This window comes from Ochotona princeps, chromosome 21 (assembly GCF_030435755.1).
Source record: "Ochotona princeps isolate mOchPri1 chromosome 21, mOchPri1.hap1, whole genome shotgun sequence".
NCBI classification, from domain to species: domain Eukaryota; kingdom Metazoa; phylum Chordata; class Mammalia; order Lagomorpha; family Ochotonidae; genus Ochotona; species Ochotona princeps.
In genome coordinates, this window is record NC_080852.1 from 32,628,428 (window position 1) to 32,650,834 (window position 22,407).

At 51.9% G+C, this 22,407-nt stretch overlaps 1 protein-coding gene across 1 annotated transcript in view; it reads left to right on the plus strand.

The window, feature by feature from the left end:
- The window catches only part of NUP210 (nucleoporin 210), a 66,249-nt gene that overhangs the window by 24,604 nt on the left and 19,238 nt on the right, over positions 1 to 22,407 (plus strand). Inside the window, exons 11-23 of the mRNA XM_004581365.4 lie at positions 383 to 520; positions 1,845 to 2,000; positions 3,630 to 3,828; positions 4,475 to 4,620; positions 5,472 to 5,693; positions 7,276 to 7,449; positions 12,501 to 12,693; positions 13,139 to 13,245; positions 15,150 to 15,254; positions 15,346 to 15,447; positions 20,900 to 21,028; positions 22,029 to 22,156; positions 22,267 to 22,402. Of these exons, the coding sequence (XP_004581422.2) occupies positions 383 to 520; positions 1,845 to 2,000; positions 3,630 to 3,828; positions 4,475 to 4,620; positions 5,472 to 5,693; positions 7,276 to 7,449; positions 12,501 to 12,693; positions 13,139 to 13,245; positions 15,150 to 15,254; positions 15,346 to 15,447; positions 20,900 to 21,028; positions 22,029 to 22,156; positions 22,267 to 22,402 (1,935 nt within the window). The remainder of the gene's footprint in view (positions 1 to 382; positions 521 to 1,844; positions 2,001 to 3,629; positions 3,829 to 4,474; positions 4,621 to 5,471; positions 5,694 to 7,275; positions 7,450 to 12,500; positions 12,694 to 13,138; positions 13,246 to 15,149; positions 15,255 to 15,345; positions 15,448 to 20,899; positions 21,029 to 22,028; positions 22,157 to 22,266; positions 22,403 to 22,407) is intronic.

A 22,407-nucleotide genomic window follows, 5' to 3' on the forward strand; every position in this document is an offset into this window, starting at 1 on the left:
AGAGCAGCATTTGAGTGATACTGGGTGGGAGCACCCCATTTTTCCAGCTGTAGCAGCAGACTTTACAGAAGAGAGCTTGAGGTGAGGGGGACATTGGGTATGTAACTGGTACCCCAAGCCCCAGTTTCCCCTTCTGGAAAGTGGGGAGAACCACACCTACCTTGAGCACTGTGTCACACAGCATTGACGTGGTTGGCCACTGTAGTGCTGTGGAAGGCTGCCTCCAACCCCGCCCAACTCCCCTGGGGACCCAAGTGGCTGTGAGCTGTTTGGCTTCTACACACGCAGAGTTAACACCCTTTGTGGCCTATCCTAATGGAAGAACACACCATGCCAATGAGCTGGTTGTTGTCGTGACAAGCTACACCCTCACCCCTTGTAGGACGGAGGGGTCCACACACTACGAGCGCCCGTGTGGAACCAGCAGGAGGTGGACATTCACACCCCCATCACCCTCTACCCCAGCATCTTGACGTTTCCCTGGCAACCAAAGGCAGGCGCCTATCAGTACACAATCAAGGTACGTGAGACCCCACCCTGGGTGCAGTGTTTGGGATGTCTCCATGGGCTGTGACTTTCTGCCCATTTTGTCACTTGTTAAGTATTCTCCAGTGGTTAGAGAGGGTTTTGAATTAGAGGCATTGAGATTTCCATCTTTCCTTGAAGTTTTTATCACAACAGTATATGTTAATTAGGAAAACAACAAAACCCAGATGTAGAATAGAACAAGAAAAAAACTCAGTAAATACTGGTTTACAGATTTGAGTTCCACTTAGCTTCACTTTTCTAAAGAATATTGCTTTCAGAAAGTAATATAAATGTACTCAGAAAAAATTTAAATACAAGGGGAGATGTGGCCTACCCTGTCATGCAAGTTTGTGTTTGCATCTGGCGTCAGCTGGCAGAGATTGACTTCAGATGGGTCAAGCCCTGTGGTCAGCACAGTCGCTATCAGGCCCACAGTTCTCCTGGACTAGTGAGGAATGTCCTGCCTGTGCACTAAGACCCCTGCCTTGCCTGCTCAGGGTGTCTCCTTTCTGACTGTAGGGCTCAAGGGCTAGGGGAAGGGAGGGGTTGCACTGCTCTCCTCACAGATGACTAGAGGTGGGCAGGGCATGTGATGCGAGTTGCGTCTTGGCAGGGCAGCAGCACCCTACAGGAGGCTCATTGCCAGGGACTTCTTCCCACTGCAGCCCCAGCTCTGGGCGTTTCCATCGGGTTCTGGGACCACTGCCATGGGATGTGTGTTTGTGTTTGTCAGCCATTAAGTTCCCCTGTGGGTGAGGACCAGAGATGAGACAGAGAGAGAAAGCAAGGCGGAAGGAGCCTCAGCCACATATTGGCTGTCATCATTGTACTTGGGGTCACTGACCTTGTTGATTGTATGTGAGAAAGTGGGAGTGGGTACATGTATGCATATGAGAATAAGTGAGGGTGAGTGTGTGCATAAATAATATGAGTGGGGATGTTGCAGTGTATGTGAGTGTGGGGGCATGTGGCTGGGGGACTATGAGTAGATGTGTGGAGATGTAAACATTTGGTTGTGACTGGGTGAGCACGTGTGAGTATGTAGGTATGGATGGTTGAGTGAGGTGAACATATGAGTGGGTGTGTAGGTGATAGATGAGTGTAAGTGTAAATGTGTGCAGATAAGCATGTGTGAAGGGATATATGTATGTGAGGATGAGTAGGTGAATGTGAACAGGTGAATGAGTGATTGTGTGACTGGGTGTGCATGTGAGTTTGAATGAGTGGGTCGTGAGTGTGTTGGGGGAGTGGTTCCCTCTGGCTTCCTATGCAGGGGTAGAGCAGGTGGCTGATCCTATGATGCTTTGCCTCCCTAGGCTCAAGGTGGCAGTGGGAACTTCAGCTGGTCTTCATCTACCTCTGAGGTTGCCATGGTCACTGTCAAGGGTGTGGTGACCACAGGTGGTGACACCGGACTTAGTGTAATCCAAGCACATGATGTCCAGAACCCACTACATTTTGGTGAGATGAAGGTGAGTGCCCAGGCCCAGGACCACCCTTGGGGGTTCTTTGGATTGCGATCCCCAGCTCCCCCTCCTAACCAGCTCTCAGGCATCATTCAGAAATAATCCTTTGTCCTTGGTGTTGGTGTTGTTGGGGTGAAAGAGGAGGTCAGTACCTATCCCTAAGGAATTCACGCCTTGTCAGCGTAATGAACACAGCATCCCAATCTAGGCCGCAATGGAATCAGAGGGTCAGCATCCACAGTAAAGCACACGATCAACAGTCATTCTAAAAAGTTCCCCAGACCAGGAAGAAATGAACTACAGACAGGAAAGTGGCACAGTGGTGGGTTCACGTGGAGAGGAGACCCTCAGCTTTCATGGACAAGCCCGAGTCCTCTCCCTTCTCTCCTATTTAGGTGCAAGTCAGATGTTTAATACACTACACACTGTTCCTGGCTGTTGACACTGAGGAAGACAGACAGCTGGTTGGGGTGGTAGCTTGCAGGCGAGCCTCTACCAGCCTCTCCCCTCCCCAGATCTGATCCACTGCTCTGTCATCACCCCCTCATTCATTTTGGGCAGAAATTGAATCCCACAGTGTCTCAGTCTTCTTTTCCAGAATTTGGGACATGGATTGCTGTTAGTTCAATCTTTTAAAATTCTCATATAGAGAAGTATCAATGGATGTCATTTATGTGAAACTTAATTGTCCAGTATTTGGATACATTGAGATCAGCTGGTCCTCTGTCCCCATCTTCCTCCTATTGGTGAAAGTGCCATCTGTCACCCATTGCTCAGCCTGTGTCTGAGGACAGTTTCTCAAGTGGCATGTGGGTCGTGCTTGGAATCCAAGTTCTGGGCCTGACTGCTTGGTTCCCACTCAGACTCCTCTGACTGTAGTCCTGGCATCTCTATCCTTCCAAGGCCAGATTCTTGAAGTGCAGTAGTGCTGCCCAGAAGGAGGTCAGAGGGAAGGACAGGGAGTGAGCTCTGATACTGAAGAGGCCCCACTGTGTAAGGTTGATATTGAAGCATCACCAGGTACTGTTGGGGGTATCTGGTCTACACGAACATTAGCAGATGTTGCTAATTCTCTCATACTCCCTTGCCACTTTATCAGTCCACGTGACAGCTGTCCATTCAAAATATTTTCACATGCCAAGCTGTCATCATCTGGTCCCAGTGATTTTCCTGCAGCCTCCCCACTGGTTCCCTGGCCGCTAATCTATACGTAGAGGGCAAAGTGATGAAAACCCCTAAAGTCTCCAGCTCAGCCACAGTGAGAACTCAAGTTCCTCTCATAGCTCAGGCCCTGCCTGACCCAGACCACTGCCTGCCAGGTCCCATGCCCTTCCACCCCATCATGAGCACCACACTGCATCCATGCTGGGCTTCCTGATAGTCCTGCCATGTGCTGAGCAGGTGTGGGCCCCATGTCACTTGCACAGATCGTCTGTGACTGGCAGTGTGTACCCCCTGATGCAGCTCTCAGGTCGGAGCTCCTAGGTCAGCTTCACCTGGAGATTCCTGACATCACCTCCTCCTGACTCAGCCTTCTCCCCCTCCTGTGCTCACTCCACTTTGTAGTGGATCTCAGCAATGGGCCAGAACTTTGCTAGGGTGGCTGCTGAGCCCAGGCCATCCCCCATTTTCCAGGTGTACGTGATTGAGCCCAGCAGCATGGAGTTCGTCCCATGCCAGGTGGAGGCACGAGTAGGCCAGACCCTGGAGCTGCCCCTGAGGATCAATGGCCTGGTGCCTGGCGGGGCCAGCGAGATGGTCACCCTGAGCGACTGCTCCCATTCGGACTTGACAGTGGAGGTGGAGAACCAGGGTGTGTTCCAGCCACTGCCAGGTAAACCTGTACTGCTGAGTGGATGCTGGGAAGTGGGGTCCAGGCCAGATTCCTAGGCAGTGGGCTTAGGGCAGGAGAGGTGCAACAGCCTGGAGGAAGGCGTTTGAGCCCTGTCCTTCATCCGCTCTGAAGCTTCCCCTTCATGTGCTTTTATCAGCTGTCAACTGGGGTAGGCCTGGGATAAGCGCTTGGCGTGTCTGGTCTCACCTAGATCTTACAGCTGCCACCTTAGAAGCACCGCAGGGAGAAGACCTGCTGGTGGGTCACATATCGGGAAGAGGCTGCAGAGTGATCCTTGGGCATGTCTTACACTGCCCCTGAACTGTAATACCTTTGCCAGGAACATTAGCTAGGAGCTGCATTAAAAGTGGAGCAACTAGAACTCGAATCTGCACTCCAATATGGAAGGCTGGTATCACAGGTGGCGGCTTACCTCACCTCACTACAGCACTGGCCCCTGTTGTGGTTCTTGTTCAAAGTATCATCAGTATGTGGAGGGGAAAAAAAGCCCTATGGATTGTGTGCTTGTGTGCTGCTTGTGCTCTGTGGTATGTGAATTATACTTAACGCTATGAGGGTAGAATCAGTGTGAGTCAGAGCTACTGTGCAAGGCCAATTCCCAGGGACCACTCTATTCTCATTGCAGGGCGGCTGCCGCCAGGGCCAGAACACTGCAGTGGCATCCGGGTGCGAGCCGAGACCCAGGGGCACAGCACGATCTTTGTGAGCTACACACACGGCCATGTGCACCTGCGAGCCAAGATCACAGTCGCTGCCCACCTGCCCCTCAAGGTGAGCCAGGCCTGCACTGATATGTTCATCTCTCCAGAAGTGTTTGGGAGAAAGGAGAGCTTTGGGAACAGCTCCCCATCCCTGTGGGAGGGCAGAGCCTCCCAAGCAGGGCAGTGGGTGCTGATGCCAGGTGGTCACTTGCAACAACACCTGGCAGCTGGCAGGGCCTCATTCTGTCAGAGGCAGGAACTTCAAGTTTGCAGGCTTAAGGGAGGTTTTCAACAGAGATCAGTACTGAGGTGCTTCTGGTCCCCTTCCTTGTTGCCCTCCAGGGTCCCTGTGGGACCATAGAATTGGGACAAAGGTCCCATGGTATTTCAGGTTCTTGGCATTTGGGTGGATTGGGACACAGGCCATCTGAGGATGAAGGAGTAGAACCGAGGGCACAGGGACTCAGAGGAGTGTGTCAGCATAGACACCAGCTCTATGGGGTAGCTATAGTCATGTGGGAGCCACAGATTGTGCCCCAGCAGAAGGGACAGAAGGAGGCTGCCACTGGATGGGTATAGGATGCTTCAAACTCCATTTGCGTGTGAGACAAACTAGCACGACATTTCTGGTCTCACAGAGGGGCTGAGATGGCAGACTGCCCTGGGCATGTGCTCCCAGGTGTGCAGGCATTAGAACCTGTCAGTCCTCTCCATAATCTGGGCGTTGAGCTGTTGGAGTCGCTTAATGTCTGCTCCCAGTCACAGATATGTCTATGTGGCATGGGTGTGGTATCTGTGTGGTCTGGTGTTGTGCCCTGACAGCCATTGGTGCCTAGTGTTGCAGGTAGGAAGACCGGGCTGCCCAACGTAGCCCTGCCCATGCTGAGTCAGGATTGAGTCACCTCCCTTTGCTCTCCACAGGCTGTGGACCCCTCCTCTGTTGCCTTGGTGACCCTGGGTTCCTCAAAGGAGATGGTGTTCCAAGGAGGCCCCAGACCCTGGGTCCTGGAACCTTCCAAGTTCTTCAGGAACATCACGTCTGAGGACCCCAACAGCATCAGCCTGGCTCTCTTTGGCCCCCCCGCTTCTCGCAATTACCAACATCATCGGATCCTTGTAACTTGTCGGGTTTTAGGTGAACAGGTAAGTGAGCAGCTGCCCATAGACCACCCTGTCCAGAGAGGGCTGAAACATCATGCTCCCAAGTACCATTTTGTCTCATTCTGAGCCATTTGCTGCTCCAGCTGTACTCATGTGACAGGCAGGCAAACCAAAGCTCAGGGAGGAGTGACTGAGTCAGGCAGGCAGAGCAGGTGCAGCAGCTGGATCCACAGCAGCTTTGAGCTGGCCTCAGGCTAGCCTTTTCTCTTCTTCAGCTTTCATAGTCCTAGCGCCCAGCATGATATGGAATCAGGGCTCAGGCTCAGGGATCACAGAGTTGAAAGCCTTCAGTGTCAGGTGGCCTTCATGTGTGAGTAAGATCGTAGACTGAAAGGTTAACACTTTCTTTTAGGATTTATTTTATTTATTTGAAAGAGTTATAAGGAGAGGGAGGGAGATTGGGAAGGAGGAAGAGAAAGGGAGAATATCCTATCTGCTGGTTTACTCCCCAAAATGGCTGCAACAGTCAGGATTGAACTAGTCTAAAACCAGGAGTCAAGAACTCCACCTGGGTCTCCCGTATGGATACAGGGGCTCAAATACTCGAGCCATCTTCCCTTGCCTTCCCAGGCACATTAGCAGGCAGTTGATTCAGAAGAGGAGCAGCTGGGAATTGACCCTCCCACATGAGATGTGGCTTCCCAGGTGGTGTCTGTGCCACAGAACCAGCCTTTGTCATATCATCTTTGAGGGGGGTCTCAGGAGAAGCTTGAAACCTCAGGATTTTATATATATGAAAGTATTATATATTTTTTAAATGCTAAAAAACAAAAATTTTGGAGGCCAAGTAGTGGGCACATGTGTGTCTGTGACCTGACTCTTCATGGGACAGGATGGATGGATGTGGCAGCTGCTACGCAGGCTCCAGGGCCTGGCTCCTCTTTCCCTTGGACTCTGGAAGTTTGACCCAAGCAGGATCACCTGTGGGACCTCCCCAACTCAGTTGCTCTGAGCACATTTGCCTGAAGAGGACACTGCTGTTTGCCCTGCCTCGTGGCTGGGGAGCCTGAGGGATTTGTGGGCCAGACTTCATTTCCACCAGAAGTGCGTGGCCTAGAGGAGGCCAAGGGCACTTGAAAACTTGGCCAATACCCTTTGATTTCAGATCTCCCAGCCTCTGTTCCTCTGACCTGTATCTCCCAGGCTTCGGTCCCTGTTCGGCCTCATTTTCTGCCCATCTCTTCTCCCACTTGCACCCGGTTCTAATGCAAACTGCTGAGTCAGCCTGAAAATCTCATTTAAACATCCAGGAGCCTAAAATTGGCTGATGCGGCCATGGGCTGTCCTCCAGATCTGGGAAATGTCCCATCTGCTTCTCCCATGTCAGTAGCAGCAGCAGTACCAGCAGCAGGAGGTTCTGGCTGGCATGTGAGGGTATGAGCTCCTGGGGCTCCCCCCTGAGGAAATGCTCTCCTACACACACCTGACGTGGTCTTTGTCTACCCCCTGGAGGTCAGGGGTAGGGGTCATCCTTACAACCATCCTGCAGAAGACAAAATAGGCTCAGCTCCAAAGGGAGCAGGGCCCACACTTGAGGAATCTGATGGACCTTTTTGCCCACCAGGTCATCGCCCTGTCTGTGGGGAACAAGCCCAGCCTCACCAACCCCTTCCCTGCCGTGGAGCCAGCTGTGGTGAAGTTTGTGTGCGCCCCTCCATCCAGGCTTACCCTCATGCCCGTGTATGCCAGCCCACAGCTGGACCTGTCCTGCCCACTCTTACAGCAGAATAAGCAGGTGGTAAGTGCAGGAACCGGTGGGGAGAGAGGCATCGCTGCTGGCCACTGAGCCAGAGCCATGTCGGCTCTGGGCTATACCTCTGGGTCTCGGCAGCCAGCCTTACCTGGACTGCTTTGATTTCTGCTGTGCATTGAGAGGGCACTTAGGGCTTGGGAGCCCAGTGACTTTCCCCAAGTCACAAGTGGAGGTGTCCAGTGAGTATAGCTTTTTGGTAAATATTTATGTATTTATTTAGGAGAGAACCATCTTCATCTTCTTGCTAATTCTCCAAATGGCCACAATGACCAGGACTGGTCCACACTGAGGCTAGGAAGCAAGAGCTTCGTCTGGACCTCCCATGTGGGTGGCAAGGGTCCAAACACAGGCCATCTTCCACTGCTTATGCTAGACTGTTAGCAGGGTGCTGAATATGAAGTAGAGCAGCTTGGGCATGATCCAGTGCCCATATGGGATCCAACACTGCCTTAACCCACCATGCCAAGCCCCTAGTCCCTAGAATCTTTTCTGATTCCAGACTTGGTCACATGGCTCCACTGGGCACTGGGGCATTTGTAAAAATCTTGGGGTTGTTTTTCGGGGCTTGAGGGTATGCACATGGGACTGCCAGGGGCAGCGATTAGCTGTAGTCTCTCCAGAGGGTTGCTGGGGTGAGGATTGTGTTTCTGTAGTAAGTATTAGGAAGGGGAGGGCAGTCATCTGAACGCCTAGAAAGGAGGACACAGCACCACCGGGCCTGGCCCTGTTGGAGTTCAGCTCCATCCGATCTTTAGTTCCTAGGGCCTTCAGGGCACATTCAAGCTCAAGAATGTGGATACCTTTGAGCCTACACCAGCCCTCAGTCCTGTCTTAGAGGAGGGCAGGGTAGCCATGGAGCACATGTGCTGTTCCAGGCTCCATCTCAGTCCTGGAAGGTGAGGTCAGCAGGATACATGAGGGACTTGTGTTCCAGAGCTAACTGGAAGACCACAGAGGTTCCAAAGGATAGAACAGAAAAAGCACATGCTGGGAGAGTACAAGGCACTGAGTGGGGGAAGCAGCTGGGGATGGAGCTGGGAATGAGAGCTTGTGCAAGCTCAGGTCCAAGACCAGCCTAGAAGAACTGTAGCACAGCACATGCAAAGGCCCTGGGGCCAGTGCAGCATCCTTGCTGGTCACACAGTGGCAAGCACAGTTGTGTGCACCCCTCTGTGCCTTATTTGTCTTGTACCGTGACTGTGTGTGAGACCAGGGCTGTCACATAACACTTAGAAGTGAGCAGAGTGTCAAAAATAGGACTAGCCCTGCCCAACCCCCAGTGCAGTGCCTTCCTGTAGCTCCCAAGGGCCTTGTGTTTTTCTGGAGCCACCTCTGGGGTTGTAATTGCTGTGGTTTGTTTTGTATGCACTGGATAGCCTCTCCAAAGCTGTCCCTGTGGGCCTTTGCAGCTGAGATGCTGAGCTTTGAGAGTGAGGTTTCTCCTCAGTTGTATTGGGTTTAATCTGAGCACTCCTGTGGCTCTGCAGGGAGCTGCACAATGGCAGGCTCTGGCTTTGGGTGGTGGAGGGGGATTCCTGTTTCCGGGGGTAGGGGAAATGCTTTTCCAGGGACTAATGGATTGAGCGCTGCCGTTCCTCGGATTTTTGTGGTCCATTGGGCCTGAGACAGGAAATTGCCATGGCCTGGCATACAACCCCAGGCACTCTTCCTCTGAGCCTTGTGGGACTGTGTACAGAACACCCCCACACATGCCTCCTCTGCAGGTGAGGGGAACCCAGCTCAGAGTCTGGTGTCCTGGGGCAGGGGGCTGGCATTCACCCCAGCTCAAGCCAGGGTATGGGTAGGAAAGGGGCAGCTGTCATCTTTTCCAGGGTACAAGTCAATGCATGTTCAAGAAACCTCTCTCCTTCCTGCCTGAGAGGTTGTTGAGATGAAATTCTCACGTTTTACATCTTAATGCTGTTGACCTACTTAGCAAATCATTCATTTTGGGAAATCTGGTCCCTTCTGGAAATTGGGCTATGGAGGTCCAACCTGTGCGAAGCCAGGAACTGGTGGTTGTGAGAGCATCTTGCGCTGCAGACCGGCAATAGGGACTGGCAACCTGGGACCAAGGCTCGCCTCGGGGTGCAGATTCTTGCCTTGGGCATTGGTGATGGTGGCGGGTGGCTCTTAGTTGGAGCTGGGGACAAATGTGACTGGTCAGCAGGAGTTGAGAGCAGCACATGATACTCTTCATGTTTTCTGCTTTTAACCTAGGGGCTTCCACTCACCCCCTGTTAAAGATTCAAGTTTCTTCTCTACCTGCAGAGCTGTGTTCCCAGCCCCATCCTGCGTTTGTTCCTGCCTGTCCTGTCTGCCTGAATGTCATGTTGCTTGTGGCCTGCTGCTCTCCATGGGTGTGGGACCTGCTTCTCCCTATAGCTTGAGCATCCTCCCCTAACTGGCCCACACTTCCCTCTGGCATCAATGCTTGATTGCAGTACTCCCTTCTCAGTGGGGCCTTCCCCTGCCCTGACTTCCTGTCTGGAGTTACACCCTTTCTGAGCATGCTTTGCTTGCTGCTGTCTCCTGTCCCAGCTCTCTGTGCTTTCTCACTGCAGGGTTGCATGGTTAGCTTCTTCCATGTGAGGCTTGTCTTCAGAATCAAGCCACAGTACATGAATGAGGAGCCGGGCCTGATCCTTGCATGTGCACGTATCTGGGGAGGCCACGCAGGGCTGCTGCTGCAGAACAGGGGCTGGATTAGATGGGGCTAACCTGTAAAGCACATGTCTCTTGCTGCTCAACTAGCTCTTTTTCAAAGTAATCCAGATCTTCATGCATCTGATCTGCCTTTAAACTTGGCTGTGGATCGAGTAAGCCATGTTTAGAGCCAGGCCGTGTCTATTCTCTCTGCTGGCCTCCTGGCCAGTGCTTCTGGTTGAGTTCAGGGTTGTTGATTTTTTCTGAAAGATGAGGGTTTGCAAAGCTGTGCTTTGAATTGGCTTGACTGTGCTCTAGGTGTCACCAGGAAACCGTGGATCTCAAATCCTGAATTGTTGTGCAATCACTCCATCAACTGGGGGAGGTGGGATTCATAAACTATTGGCCTAGCTGTTCAGGAGAGATCCCTGTGATTCAGAGTCTCACGGGGAATCTTGGAAACAGTGATGCTTGCTGGATGCAGCATCAATTTAATTTTGCACCTCTCTAGATCCAGAGGCCAACTGAGCCGTGTCTGCCCAGTAAATTTATTGAGAAGGTGCAACGCCAGAACTGAGCCAGCTGGACAGAATAGAGCCAGACTGCAGTCTGACCCTAGGAGTCGGGGCAGATCATCCAGGATCTGGCTTGCTGCAGCTGGGCTGGGTGTTTACCAGGACCCTGAACAACCTGGGATAGGATGGAGCTATTCCCTGGTTCAAGCCTGGAGGTGGGGCAGCAAGCGTCAGAGGGAGGTCCCTGGGCTTTAAAATCAAAGCAGTGTGTCTTGGCCATAAGTCTGTGTGATCCTGGGCAAGTTGTTGAATATGTGTGAGCTGCAGCCCTGTCTGTGAGATTGGAATAATGTTGCTCAGTGGAAGGGTCTGGTTAGCCTTTAGGTGGACTTGGGCCCCTGCTAATGTACTTCCCCAGAAAAGCATTGGTTTTCCAACCCAGAGTTGTGTCCAGGGACCACCATGGCCCATCCAAACCCTTGCAGCCACTGCCGCCACTCCCAACTCCTAGCCAAGCCATGATCATTATAAAACCCCTTGCACACCCAGGAAGTCTCGTGGCCATGTCAATGAGGCAAGGCCAGGTCCCACTGCAGTGACAAAACTGTCCCCATACCAGGCACCTCCACATAACTTAAGTTCCTTTCCTGCGTAGGCCACATGTGGTCCAGGGACCCTACTCCCTGTCACTGTCACCTCCATTCCACAGCTTAAATTGCAGCCAATTCCAGGAGCTATGAAGAGAAAGGGTATGCAGACCGTGTTCCTGCCTTTAGGCTAGGCCTGGAATGGTTACAGGCTGCTTGTCACATTTCCCTGGCCAGAGCATCAGATGTAGTTGCTCCTGACCCCAGTGGTCATGGGAGGGCAATCCTCCCAGCTGAATGTGTGCTGGTCTGAAGATCAGACCCATCTGGGAGCTGTGCATCTGGCCCCCTGCCCTCCTCTACTACTGGCTGTGACAAACCTCTCTGAGTGACCTCACATAACACTTCTCCACCCCTGCCAACACACATGCTTAAATAAATTCTAGGAGATGCATTCCCTTACACTTCTGGATCACAGCTGGAGACTTAGGCTCCGGGAACTTGGTAACTCAGGTGGACAGATCAGATCGATCTGGGATCTACTCCAAGCTGTGGAATCCTGTCCTCTCGCCTGTCTTCTGTGCCCCTTGCTTGGGGAGAAGAGGGAAGGACACAAGAGTAAAGAAGCTCACATTCAAGCCAGAGCCTAAGGGAACTCTGTTCCGGGGAACTGGAAACCAGTGCTGTGCTTGTGGAATCAGGGTTTGTTGAATCCGAAGTCTTGAGTGTCCCTTCCCAGCTGCCCCTTGATTCCTCTCCTGGCTTTTCCTTAGCATGAGAATGACCTTTCCCATCTCACTGCAGGTTCAGTGTCAGGTGAGAACTTGGAACTCTTGAGAACCCTGTGGCTCAGGACAGCTGAGATCTTGTGTGCAGTTTGCACTCTGGTCTTACGTGTGATTTGGTGTTCTGGGGACCTTGAGTGTACTGAAGTTAGAGGGTGACGAAGATAAGAGGGTGGGCAGCCACTGGAGGTGGGTGATACTATCCTGGTTGCAGGGGGGTTGCAGCATCCAAACCTCTTTCTAGGAGCCGGCTGTACCCCCTCTGCTGTGATATACAGAAATACCTGCTACCACTACTGGGAAGTAGCTGGGGTCCTCATATGTATGGAGAACCACAGGCTAGAGCCAGAGGCCAGAAAGGACAGGGCTATGGTCAACATTTCCTCACCAGGACCCCTGAGAGCCTACAAGTCAGCTGGCTTGCTTAGGATGCACTGTGTGGTTGACAGTGGGCATGCCCAGTGCAGATCATAGTCCTACTGCCTGACCTTTGCCTCTCACAGGTGCCTGTCTCTAGCCACCGCAACCCCCTGCTGCACCTGGCTGCCTATGATGAGCAGGGCCGCCAGTTTGACAACTTCAGTTCTCTGAGCATCCAATGGGAGTCCACGCGGCCATGGCTGGCCAGCATCGAGCTTGACCTGCCCATGCAGCTGGTGTCCCAGGATGATGGGAGTGGCCAGAAGAAGCTTCAAGGTGAGCCAGGCAAGGGGGCCTGAGGGTCTGGAGCAGGAGTGGGTATCAGTGACTCCCCTGGTGGGTGAGTGTGCCAAGGTAGGTGGATGCTTGGAGGGAACTCAGTTCTCCAAGACAAGTGTACGTAACTCTGCCAGTGCACAGCCAGTTTACTTTCTGGCTTCCTTCTGCATGGAGGCTCTAGGTGCAGCCCCAGGGATTCTAAGACGTGGCTGCTGGCTGCCGGCTGCCAGACCAGGTCACAGACCCTCAACAGCCGGGCCTGGATGCCTCTCCTTGACCTCATGGCTGTTTGCTCAGGGCCTGGGAATACCTGTGGTGTACCTGATTTGCTCAAACTCAGTTCTCAATTTCCTGACTGGAAACTGCCGATCGCCAGGAGATAAGGCTCCAGTGACAGCCCTGATTCGACTCTCAGCCTCTCTTTTCCTCTTCTTCTGAGCAGGTTTGCAGACTGTTGTGGTTCATGAAGCTTCAGGGGCCACTACCATCACAGCCACTGCAGCTGGCTACCAGCAGTCCCACCTCAGTGCAGCCAGAGCAAAGCAGCCGGTACTTCCCCAGACCCCAGTGGGTGGCAGGGCTGCTGGCCAGGTGGGAAGATCTTCTGCTTCCTTTGAGACCTCTCTACTTCCCCATACACTGGGGGTGGGCCTCTGGGTTGCCATGTCCTCTGCCCATACACCCTCCTAGGATGAGCCATTGGAAAGTGTTACTGACCCTGCCACCTCCAGGTTCCAGCTCACACCTTTGTGGCCATCAGACCCTCAGGAGAGGTCACCTCGTTGTCACTCAGGACTCCTGTGCACCCCCTTCTCCCCACATTCCACCCATCATCATACCTGGCAACACACAGTGCCCACTGCCTGGAATGCCAGCCTTTCCTATCCTCCATCTAGTCTCCAGCTGTACTTTCAGGCTGCAGTGCCAGCCTCTACAGGAGAAACCCTTGAGCCCTGGGCATGGAGCAACTTTGCTCCTGCCCCATCTCAGAGCCCCTCTGTCTTCCATGCTTGTGGTGTTCAAGATACTGGCACACACACAGGTGCTTACCACTATGCACACAGATCACTGCCCATTGGACCACTTCACTGCAGTGTCCCACAGGGCCCTCCAACAGAGTGAGGGGGAAGCAAGTGTATTCAATGTGGAAAAGGAAAATTTTCCAGTATAATCCTTGCTGGGTGACAACCACCCTATGGCAGTTGAGGGCTCCAGCAAGTGCAGGTTCTGAGTATGGGGATGGTGGGGTGGTCCATCCAGCTGTCAGGGCCTAAGTTGTCTCCTAGGCAGGAGCTTCTCTAGATCATATGGCCAGTGAGTGCAGTACAGGGTGGACATGGCCATAGGAGGGTACACCTGCCCTTGGCCCTGGTGGCTTTGTCTCTCTCTCTGTTCCTATTGGCTTACAAGTAGCTTTGTTGGCCTCCTTGGTATGGGGCCTTAAAGTACCTGCAGGCCACAGGATCTAGGAATGTAAGGTCTTTGCCTTGTGGGGCTTTCTGTGCCCTGACTTCTCCTATTTTGATATTGCTCAGGGATTCTTTTTTTTAAATATTTATTTATTTTATTGAAAAGTCAGATTTACAGAGAGAAGGAGAAACAGAAAAATCTTCCATCCACTGATTGACTTCCCAAGTAGCCGCAATGGCCAGAACTGAGCTGATCTGAAGCCAGGAGCTTCTTCTGGGTTTCCTATGTGGGTGCAGGGTCACAAGGACTTGGACCGTCTTCTACTACTTTCCCATGCCACAGGCAGGGAGCTAGAAGGGACGTGGAGTAGAGCAGCCAGAATATGAACTGGTGGCCATATGGGATCCCGGGTATGCAATGCAAGGACTTTAGCTACTAGGCTACAGTGCCAGGCCCACTCAGGGATTCTTTCCCTGAGTTCTCTACTCATCAGAGAGCTGCTTTCCTCTTCAGATGCTGTCCTGTTCCTGTCACCTGGGTGACCCACCCTCTCCACCATTCCCTCACTGGCTCCATCTTTGCAACCTTGTGTCCATCCCACTCCACCCCCCAGAAGCTCGTGCCCAACATGGTACCTGCTGCAGAGTAGGTTCTGAAAAGCATGAACATATGGTGAGCCCAGGAGTCTCTCACCAGGGACAGGTTGCCATGTGCGTCACCCAGGGGAATGAGAGCGGCCCTGTCCTCTGTGCGCCAGCGGTGAAGACTCTCCCCAGGGGCCCTCCTTGCTCCCTGATGTCACTTCCCAAGTCCCCATTGGTAGCACCTGGTGTGGGCACGACAGCTGGCTTTCTGGGGTAGAGATGGAAAGTGACTTGGGGACATGATGACCGCCCCCTGTGTTGGGACTGCAAAAAGCTGCAGTTCACCATGCCTGGCTTGGGGTGAGGAGGCCTCAGGGTTGTGGCTCTGCAGCTGGGCTCGGGAGCAGTGTCCCCTTGGAGATGGTCCGCCTCCTAGACCTGATGGCCTTGTCCCCTCAGCATGAGTCTCCTGTGCCTGTGTCAGCTTCTCTTGAGCTTATTCTGGTGGAGGATGTGAGAGTGAGCCCTGAAGAGATCACTGTCTACAACCATCCTCAAGTCCAGGTACAGTGCTCACTTGCCCCGGCCCCACTCACCTGGGCTCACTGACTCTGCCATACCCAACCCAGCCCCTATCGCCATCTCCATTCTCCAGGCAGAACTCCATGTCCGAGAAGGCTCTGGCTACTTCTTCCTCAACACAAGCACCCCCGATGTCATGGATGTGGCCTACCAGGAGGCAGGGGGCCTTGCCACGGTGAGCCTGTGTTGGTTTTGCTCTCTCATCTGGGCCTCTGTGTGGTTCACAGGTTAATTACTTCTAAGCTGGCACTTAATCACAACTATAAGTGGCCAGGGTTTTGCATTCCCTGATTCCAGGTGCTGCTCTGTGATCTGTCATGGATACCTGCCAACCTTCTGCACCCTGTTAGTTACCTAAGGGGTTCCTTGCTGTCAACCTCCTAATGAAGAGGAAAATATGAATTCACGAGCAGCATGTACCAATCAGGAAGAAGACTGCTAGTGAGAAATGTGTCAGCTCTGGCCACTTCTTTTCTGTTTCTTTCTTGACCCTTTCTCTATTATCCCAAATAATGACATGACCAAGAATGTTTGGTTTCCATGGTGAGTAGCAGGGAGAAGTGGGGGTTGTGCAAACTAGGGAGAGATTGCTAGGAAATTCCTGTGCAGCGCAGCCACTGCACACCTCTGGCAGGTTTCTGGTATGACTTTAAAAGCACCTGTCCTGGGATGTGATTCATACACCATGTCATCAAAGCATTGCACTTTAGTGGGTTTTTGTGCATTCACAGATACAAATCTGTTTAGCAGTGCCACATTCCATTTTAGAATGTTTTTATTATCTCAGAAAGAATTCAGGCAGTTTAACCATGTCCTTTCTGTATGTATACAAACATGCACATACACTCAGACTCACCCACCCACCTTACATCCCAGCATTAGGCAGTCACTAATATCTTGGTAGGTTTGGGTTTTGTGGACATAAATGGAATCAGGTAGCAGAAGGTCTAGTGACTGGCCTGTCACTGAGCGTGGGGTTTCCAAGGTCCATCATGTTGTGGTACCTATTGACACTTCATTTCTTTTTATGACCAGAAATAATCCACCAGATGGATTTATTCATTTGCTCATTGGGGTATTTGGGTTATTTCTGCCTTTTGAGTATTTGTGCAGACGAAAGTTCTCATTTCTGTTGGATGTGTGCCCAGGCATGGATTACTGGGGTCCTTGTTATGACACTGTGCTTAACTTTTTGAATGTCTAGTCCTGAGTATTCTAAACTGGCCGTAGCTTTGCTCATTCCTGCCAGCAGTGTAGGGGATTCCAACACTTGTCAGACTTAAATTCCAGCCATTTGTTCTCATTTGTATTTCCCAAGTAGCTAATGGTGTCAAGCCTCTTGTCATGTGCCTGTTGGCCATTTGTATGTCTTCTTAGAACAAATGCCTGTTCAAATCCCTTGCCTGTTACTTTTGTGGTTTCATAAAACTATAGCAGTTTATTCTGTTTTCTAGATATAAACATTTTATTATGTTGTTTGTAGATATTTTCTTTGCAGATTTTCTTTTTCACTTTCTTAATAGAATGCTTTCTTTTAAAAAAAAAAAAGATTTGCCAATTTTTATTACAAAGTCAAATATACAGAGAGGAGGAGAGACAGGAAGATCTTCCCTCTGATGGTTCACTCCCCCAGATGACCACAACGGCTGGAGCTGAGCCAATCCGAAGCCAGGAGCTAGGAGCTTCTTCCAGGTCTCCCATGCAAGTGCTGGGTCCCAAGGCTTTGGACCATCCTCGACTGCTTTCCCAGGCCACAAGCAGAGAGCTGGATGGGAAGCAGGGCCACCAGGATTAGAACTGGCACCAATATGGGATCCCAGTGCGTGCAAGGCGAGGACTTTAGCCACAAGCTACGCTATCATGCCGGGCCCCAATAGAATACTTTGAAGCACGCAAGTTTTGAGTTTCCCTGAAGTGCTTTGCTCTTTTCTGTTATTTCTTGTGGGTTTTTTTTTTTTTTTTTTTTTTTTTTTAGTTATAAGGAGAGAGCTCGCCAGCCAGAAGGACAGTTGCTATCCCCAAATACATGCAATAGCCAAGGCTGGGCTGAAGCCAGAATCAAGAATCCAGAACACAGTCCAGTTCCTCCTGTTGGGGTATCAGGAACCCAATCACGTGGGCTGTCTATACTGGCTCCAGGCTCTGCATTAGCAGGAAGCTGGAGTCAGGCTGAAACGGTAATCAAACCCAGGCATTATTTTTTTTTTTTTTTTTAAAGATTTATTTTATTTTTATTACAAAGTCAGATATACTGAGAGGAGGAGAGAAAGAGAGGAAGTGGAGCTGCCGGGATTAGAACCAGCGGCCATATGGGATCAAGGCGAGGACCTTAGCCACTAGGCCACGCTGCCGAGCCCAAACCCAGGCATTCTTAACCTAGGCTTCATAATCTCTAAACACCTATTCCCTGGCTCATGTTTCTTATGTCACATCTAAGCATCTGTTGGGAATCTGAAGTGGTGATCTACCTTATGTTTTTATTTGTGAGTTTTAAAGTTTCAACTCCAGGGCCAGTGTTGTGGCAGTCAGTTTAAACTTCTGTGACATGGGCATCCAGTATGGGTGCCAGTTCAAGACCTGGTTACTGTGCCTGAGGAAGCAGTGAAAGATAGCCCAAGTGCATGAATTCCTTTCTCCTGGGGCAGCCCTCAGGGAAGAGATGACTTCACGACATTTGTTCCTCTTCAGAGGTGGAGTCTGAGGTGGCAAGACCCCCTTGCCCCATGTTGTCTCTGGTGTCAGAGCTAGAGAACCCAACCCCGGCACCTGAGAGCCCGTGGGTGCTGTTGGAAGAAGCTGGAAGTGTGGGACTGCAGGCGCTCATCAAAGAATGCATAATTCCCCATCGCTTCTCTGCTTTTTGGCTAAGATCAAGTGTAGAATGCACAATTCCCCAGCCAACCCTCCTGCCGCGGGAGATGGGAGGGAGGCATTCCTTGTCAGACTCTCTGAATTAAAAGACCTTAAACCGTATGTAGTTCTGATTGCTTGAGATGTGCCTTGTTATGCTTTACTTGCAGAAATTCAAAACTTCTCCATCTTCAGTCTCAGGGGGGCATTCAAGTCAGGGAAAGATCTGTAGGGCTGTCCTGAGGCTGATCTGTGACCAGAGCAAGGCCTACCCTTCAGGAACCTGAGCATTTAAGAGCTGGCCTGGGTTGGGCGGCCTCTGTAGGTCCTGCAGCTCTTACACCCAGAGACAACCGGAGGCCAGGGAGAAATGGAACCTTCTTCAGACTCCACCTCTGAGAAAAGTAGGAGCACCCATCCCTGAGGGCTGCCCCAGGAGAAAATGTCCTCTCCACTGGGAAGGCCAAGATCAAGGCCTGCAGAATGCATAAAACACAGCTCAAGCAACACACACACAAACAGCAAACCTGAATTACTCAAAACTTTAACACAAGCGGGGTCACTTCTCTGAATGACTTAAGATGGGATTCCAGCCTTAGATCTGAGTTTTCCTGAGGAGAATGCTGCAGTTGTGGTTGAGACAAGTATCTGTCCTCAGTTCTCAGCAGCTACACCAGGGCCATAGCAGTTCTCTGGGTTGTGTGCTGCCTGCTGCCCTGTCCACACCTCATCCCTCCCTGGGCTCTTGGCTCAGTGTGGGACATGACCCGAGCACAGTGTGGCACGTGGGGAGGCGGCATCCATATGGCAGGGACCTTGAAAACTTATGCTCTGGAGGGTCTAGGGGGTACCCTGTCCATTAGACCCTGTGCTTCTTCTCCAAGGTTAGTGCCAGGCACCACTGCCACCCCAAGTGGAGATTGGATCCCAGCTCCTGGGCGCACTCAGTACCTGAAGGGGGGATTGGTTATGGAGCTTGGCCGCCCCTTTGGTGGCAGTTTCTCAAGGACATTTACACATTTCTGTGAATTTTCCAGCTGCTAATGAGCGACATTCTCATTTGCCTTAATCACAGAGATGTGAAAGCCTGCAGCCGCTCTTCAATTAGCGGGTAGGAAGTGTTGAGTTCTTGCCTACTGATGCGTGTCTTGGCTGCAAGAATGGCTCCTGGCTGTGTGTGGTTTCCGGGCATCCTGGGAGGTGCAGAGTCTGGAGCTCCCCCAGCAGGCTCTGGGGAGAGGCGCCAAGGCCCACACAATACACAGGGGGCCCTGCCCTGTGAGGCTGTGATTACTTCTGCCCACCCACCCCCTAAGACTGGGCTTTTGTTTTGTCTTTGGCTGGTTTGCATGTGGGAACATTTACCTAGTTTAAACTTAAGGTTCTTTTCTTCCCAGCTGCACTCTGAGTTTCAAAATAAGTCCTCCCAGCAGAGCAGGGAAGGGCTTGAAGCACTTGATACCACTAATCCATTCAGTGGAGCTTGATGGAGGAAGGGGTGGGCCTGGTGCTAGACACCCAGGGCTGGATGGGGACAGAAAGGCAGCTGGGCAGCCATGCCGTGCCTTTGGGAGCCTCCATGACGGAGGCTGCTCACAGAGCAGCCAGGGCACACGTGGAGGCATGGCAGGGGCAGCAGCTGCAGGGTTTGAATGACCCTGACCTGTGGACAGCGAGATACCTCCCCAGCCCTTGCTCTGTCAAGGGTTCCCTTGTGAGGTCTTATTTGGTGCCCAACCCAGTATCTTTTGGGGGGGCCTATGATTTTTCCCAAGGACAACAAGCAAGGGGGCGCCATGGGAAGCCGATGCTAACAAGCTGATAGTTCCCATGAGTTCAGGGATATCGGTAGGGATCCTGGACTCAGACAGCAGCTGTCAGAGAACAAGTCTGAAGTGTGATTAGGGAGTGGGGCTCACGTGATGTGGACAGAACCCTAGTGCCCCAGGCGAGCCGTGCTAGGTGTCACAGCTTCTTAATGAGCCGCAATGCGTTCATCCCCTCCACGTTGCTGACAGGATGTTCCCTGCAGCTTGCTGTGCTGATGTCCTCAGCTGGCCCCTTCACACCCAGGAATTGGGATGCACGGGGAGTGGGTGTGCAGCAGAGCAGCCCAGACATCTGCATCCCACACCAGACCCCCCAGCTCTGGCCTCTGGCTCTAGGTTCCTGCTGTGGCCTACCCTAGGAGGAGACTCAGATCATAGAATTCTTGCCTCACATGTGGAAGGCTTGGGTTGGGCTCCGGGCTCCTGGCTCTGGCTCTGGCCTGGCCTCAGCTGTTGGAGACATTTGGGAAGGGAAAATGGCAGCTGAGAGTTCTACCAGTCTACCTACATATCTACCTCTCAAATAGTAATAAAAAAAGGAATTCATCATGCCCATGTTCTCCCACTTGCGAAGAATCATGTGGGTCACAGACACCCAAAGAGACAAGGTGAGGTGAGCCACACACAGTGCAGAGTCAGGACTGGGTATGGCTCCCCAAACCCTCTGCCAGCACCATCATGGGAATGACCGGTGCTGATATGGGTACAGTGCACAAAGCTGACAACAGCATGTTCTGAGAGCCATCCTGACACTAACCTCTTAGTTCCAGCCTGTGTCTCTATAGCCCATGGGATCGCTAAGAGAGTGAGCAGAGCACTGGTTGACTTAGAATTTTCTGTGCTCAGTACTTCCCCAGATGGGCTTTTGGGTTCTTGGATGCGGAGGTAATGTACAGCTTCAGGCCCTGTGAGAAAACGGGGTGGCTCAACCCTTGCCCTGTCTTGCAGGTACACCCCCTGCTCCCAGGCTCATCGACTATCATGATCCACGACTTGTGTCTTGCCTTCCCAGCCCCAGCCAAGGCCATCGTTCATGTCTCAGACATTCATGAGCTGTATGTCCGTGTGGTTGACAAGGTCAGTGGGAGCTTCCTGATGCAGGTCCCTCTACCCCATCTTTAGATGCCAGAAAGCGGGAGAATGATGTGGGAGGTGTTTCTCCCTGTACCTTTTGCTTCTGCTCCTGATTTCTGCATCCCTCCCACCCATTCTGAGTCGCCATGAGCTTACAATACTGGCTTGCCTCATCTCGTGCAGCTGGTGTGGAGCCACCTCCCAGGTTGACATGGGCAAAACTTGGCTATAAATCCTGTCATAGGTTGTCTCCAAATCCACCTGGTGTCATCTGGCATTTGTGGGCTGCTACCCAGCCAGGCACATGCCTCACCACACCAGAACTTTTCTCCGCAGAATGTAGTTTCAGAGTTCCTGAGATTTTAGTGGCAAATGAACAAAACCCGCTTATACCAAACACTTCTACACAATGAATAATGACTAGCTAGAGGCTCCTTAACCGACACAGAGGAGCTGCCTGAGAGCAGACAGCTGAGGGGCCTGAAACTGGGCTTCCAGAAGCAGCTGTCAAGGCCTTGCCCCTCGAATACAGCATGGCTGGCAATTGAAAAGAGGAATTTCAGGTAACTTAGACTATTTAACAAGCTCAGGTCTCCCTGCCTACCCCAAATCTTCTGATAATCTTGTTTCCATTGCTGATTTGATAGCCAGATTCCTGCTGCTTCACTGAACATTTCTGGTGGTCCGTGTCCTAATGTTCTTACTGTACGTATTAGACACTCTTAGTGAGCATTTATTAAGCCCCAATTATATATGCTTACTGCTATTCTGAGGTGTGGCTGTTTTTCCTTTTTCTCCCTGGTTAGTTAGCTTTATAAAAGTAGGGAGTGCAGTGTTCATGTCTCTGTGCATTCCCAAGTCCCCTGGTGTGCAGTTCTCACTTGGTTGTGGATCCCCAGGTCTGTGGGTTTGAGGTGGGTGGACCATCTCAAAGGCATGGGGTATCAGATGGGGTAGTCAGTCATCCATAGGTCAGCCTCAAACATGAGTCTCCACACTGCAGGTGGAGATCGGGAAGGCAGTTAAGGCCTACGTCCGTGTGCTGGACTCCTACAAGAAGCCTTTTCTGGCCACATACTTCACCTTCATGGACCTGAAGCTGCGAGCGGCCTCGCAGATTGTCACCCTGGTGTGAGTCCTCCCAGGGAACAGAGGACTCAGCAGGGGAAAGAGGGCAGTGCTGACCCCAACCACCACCCCCATCTTGAGAAACAAGTCCCAGCCCTTCCCTGTGTTTTCAGGGCCCTGGATGAAGCTCTGGACCAGTACACTGCTACGTTCCTCATCCATGGGACAGCCATCGGACAGACCAGCCTGACCGCCAGCGTCATCGATAAAGCTGGACAAAGAATCAACTCTGCACCTCAACAGATAGAAGTAAA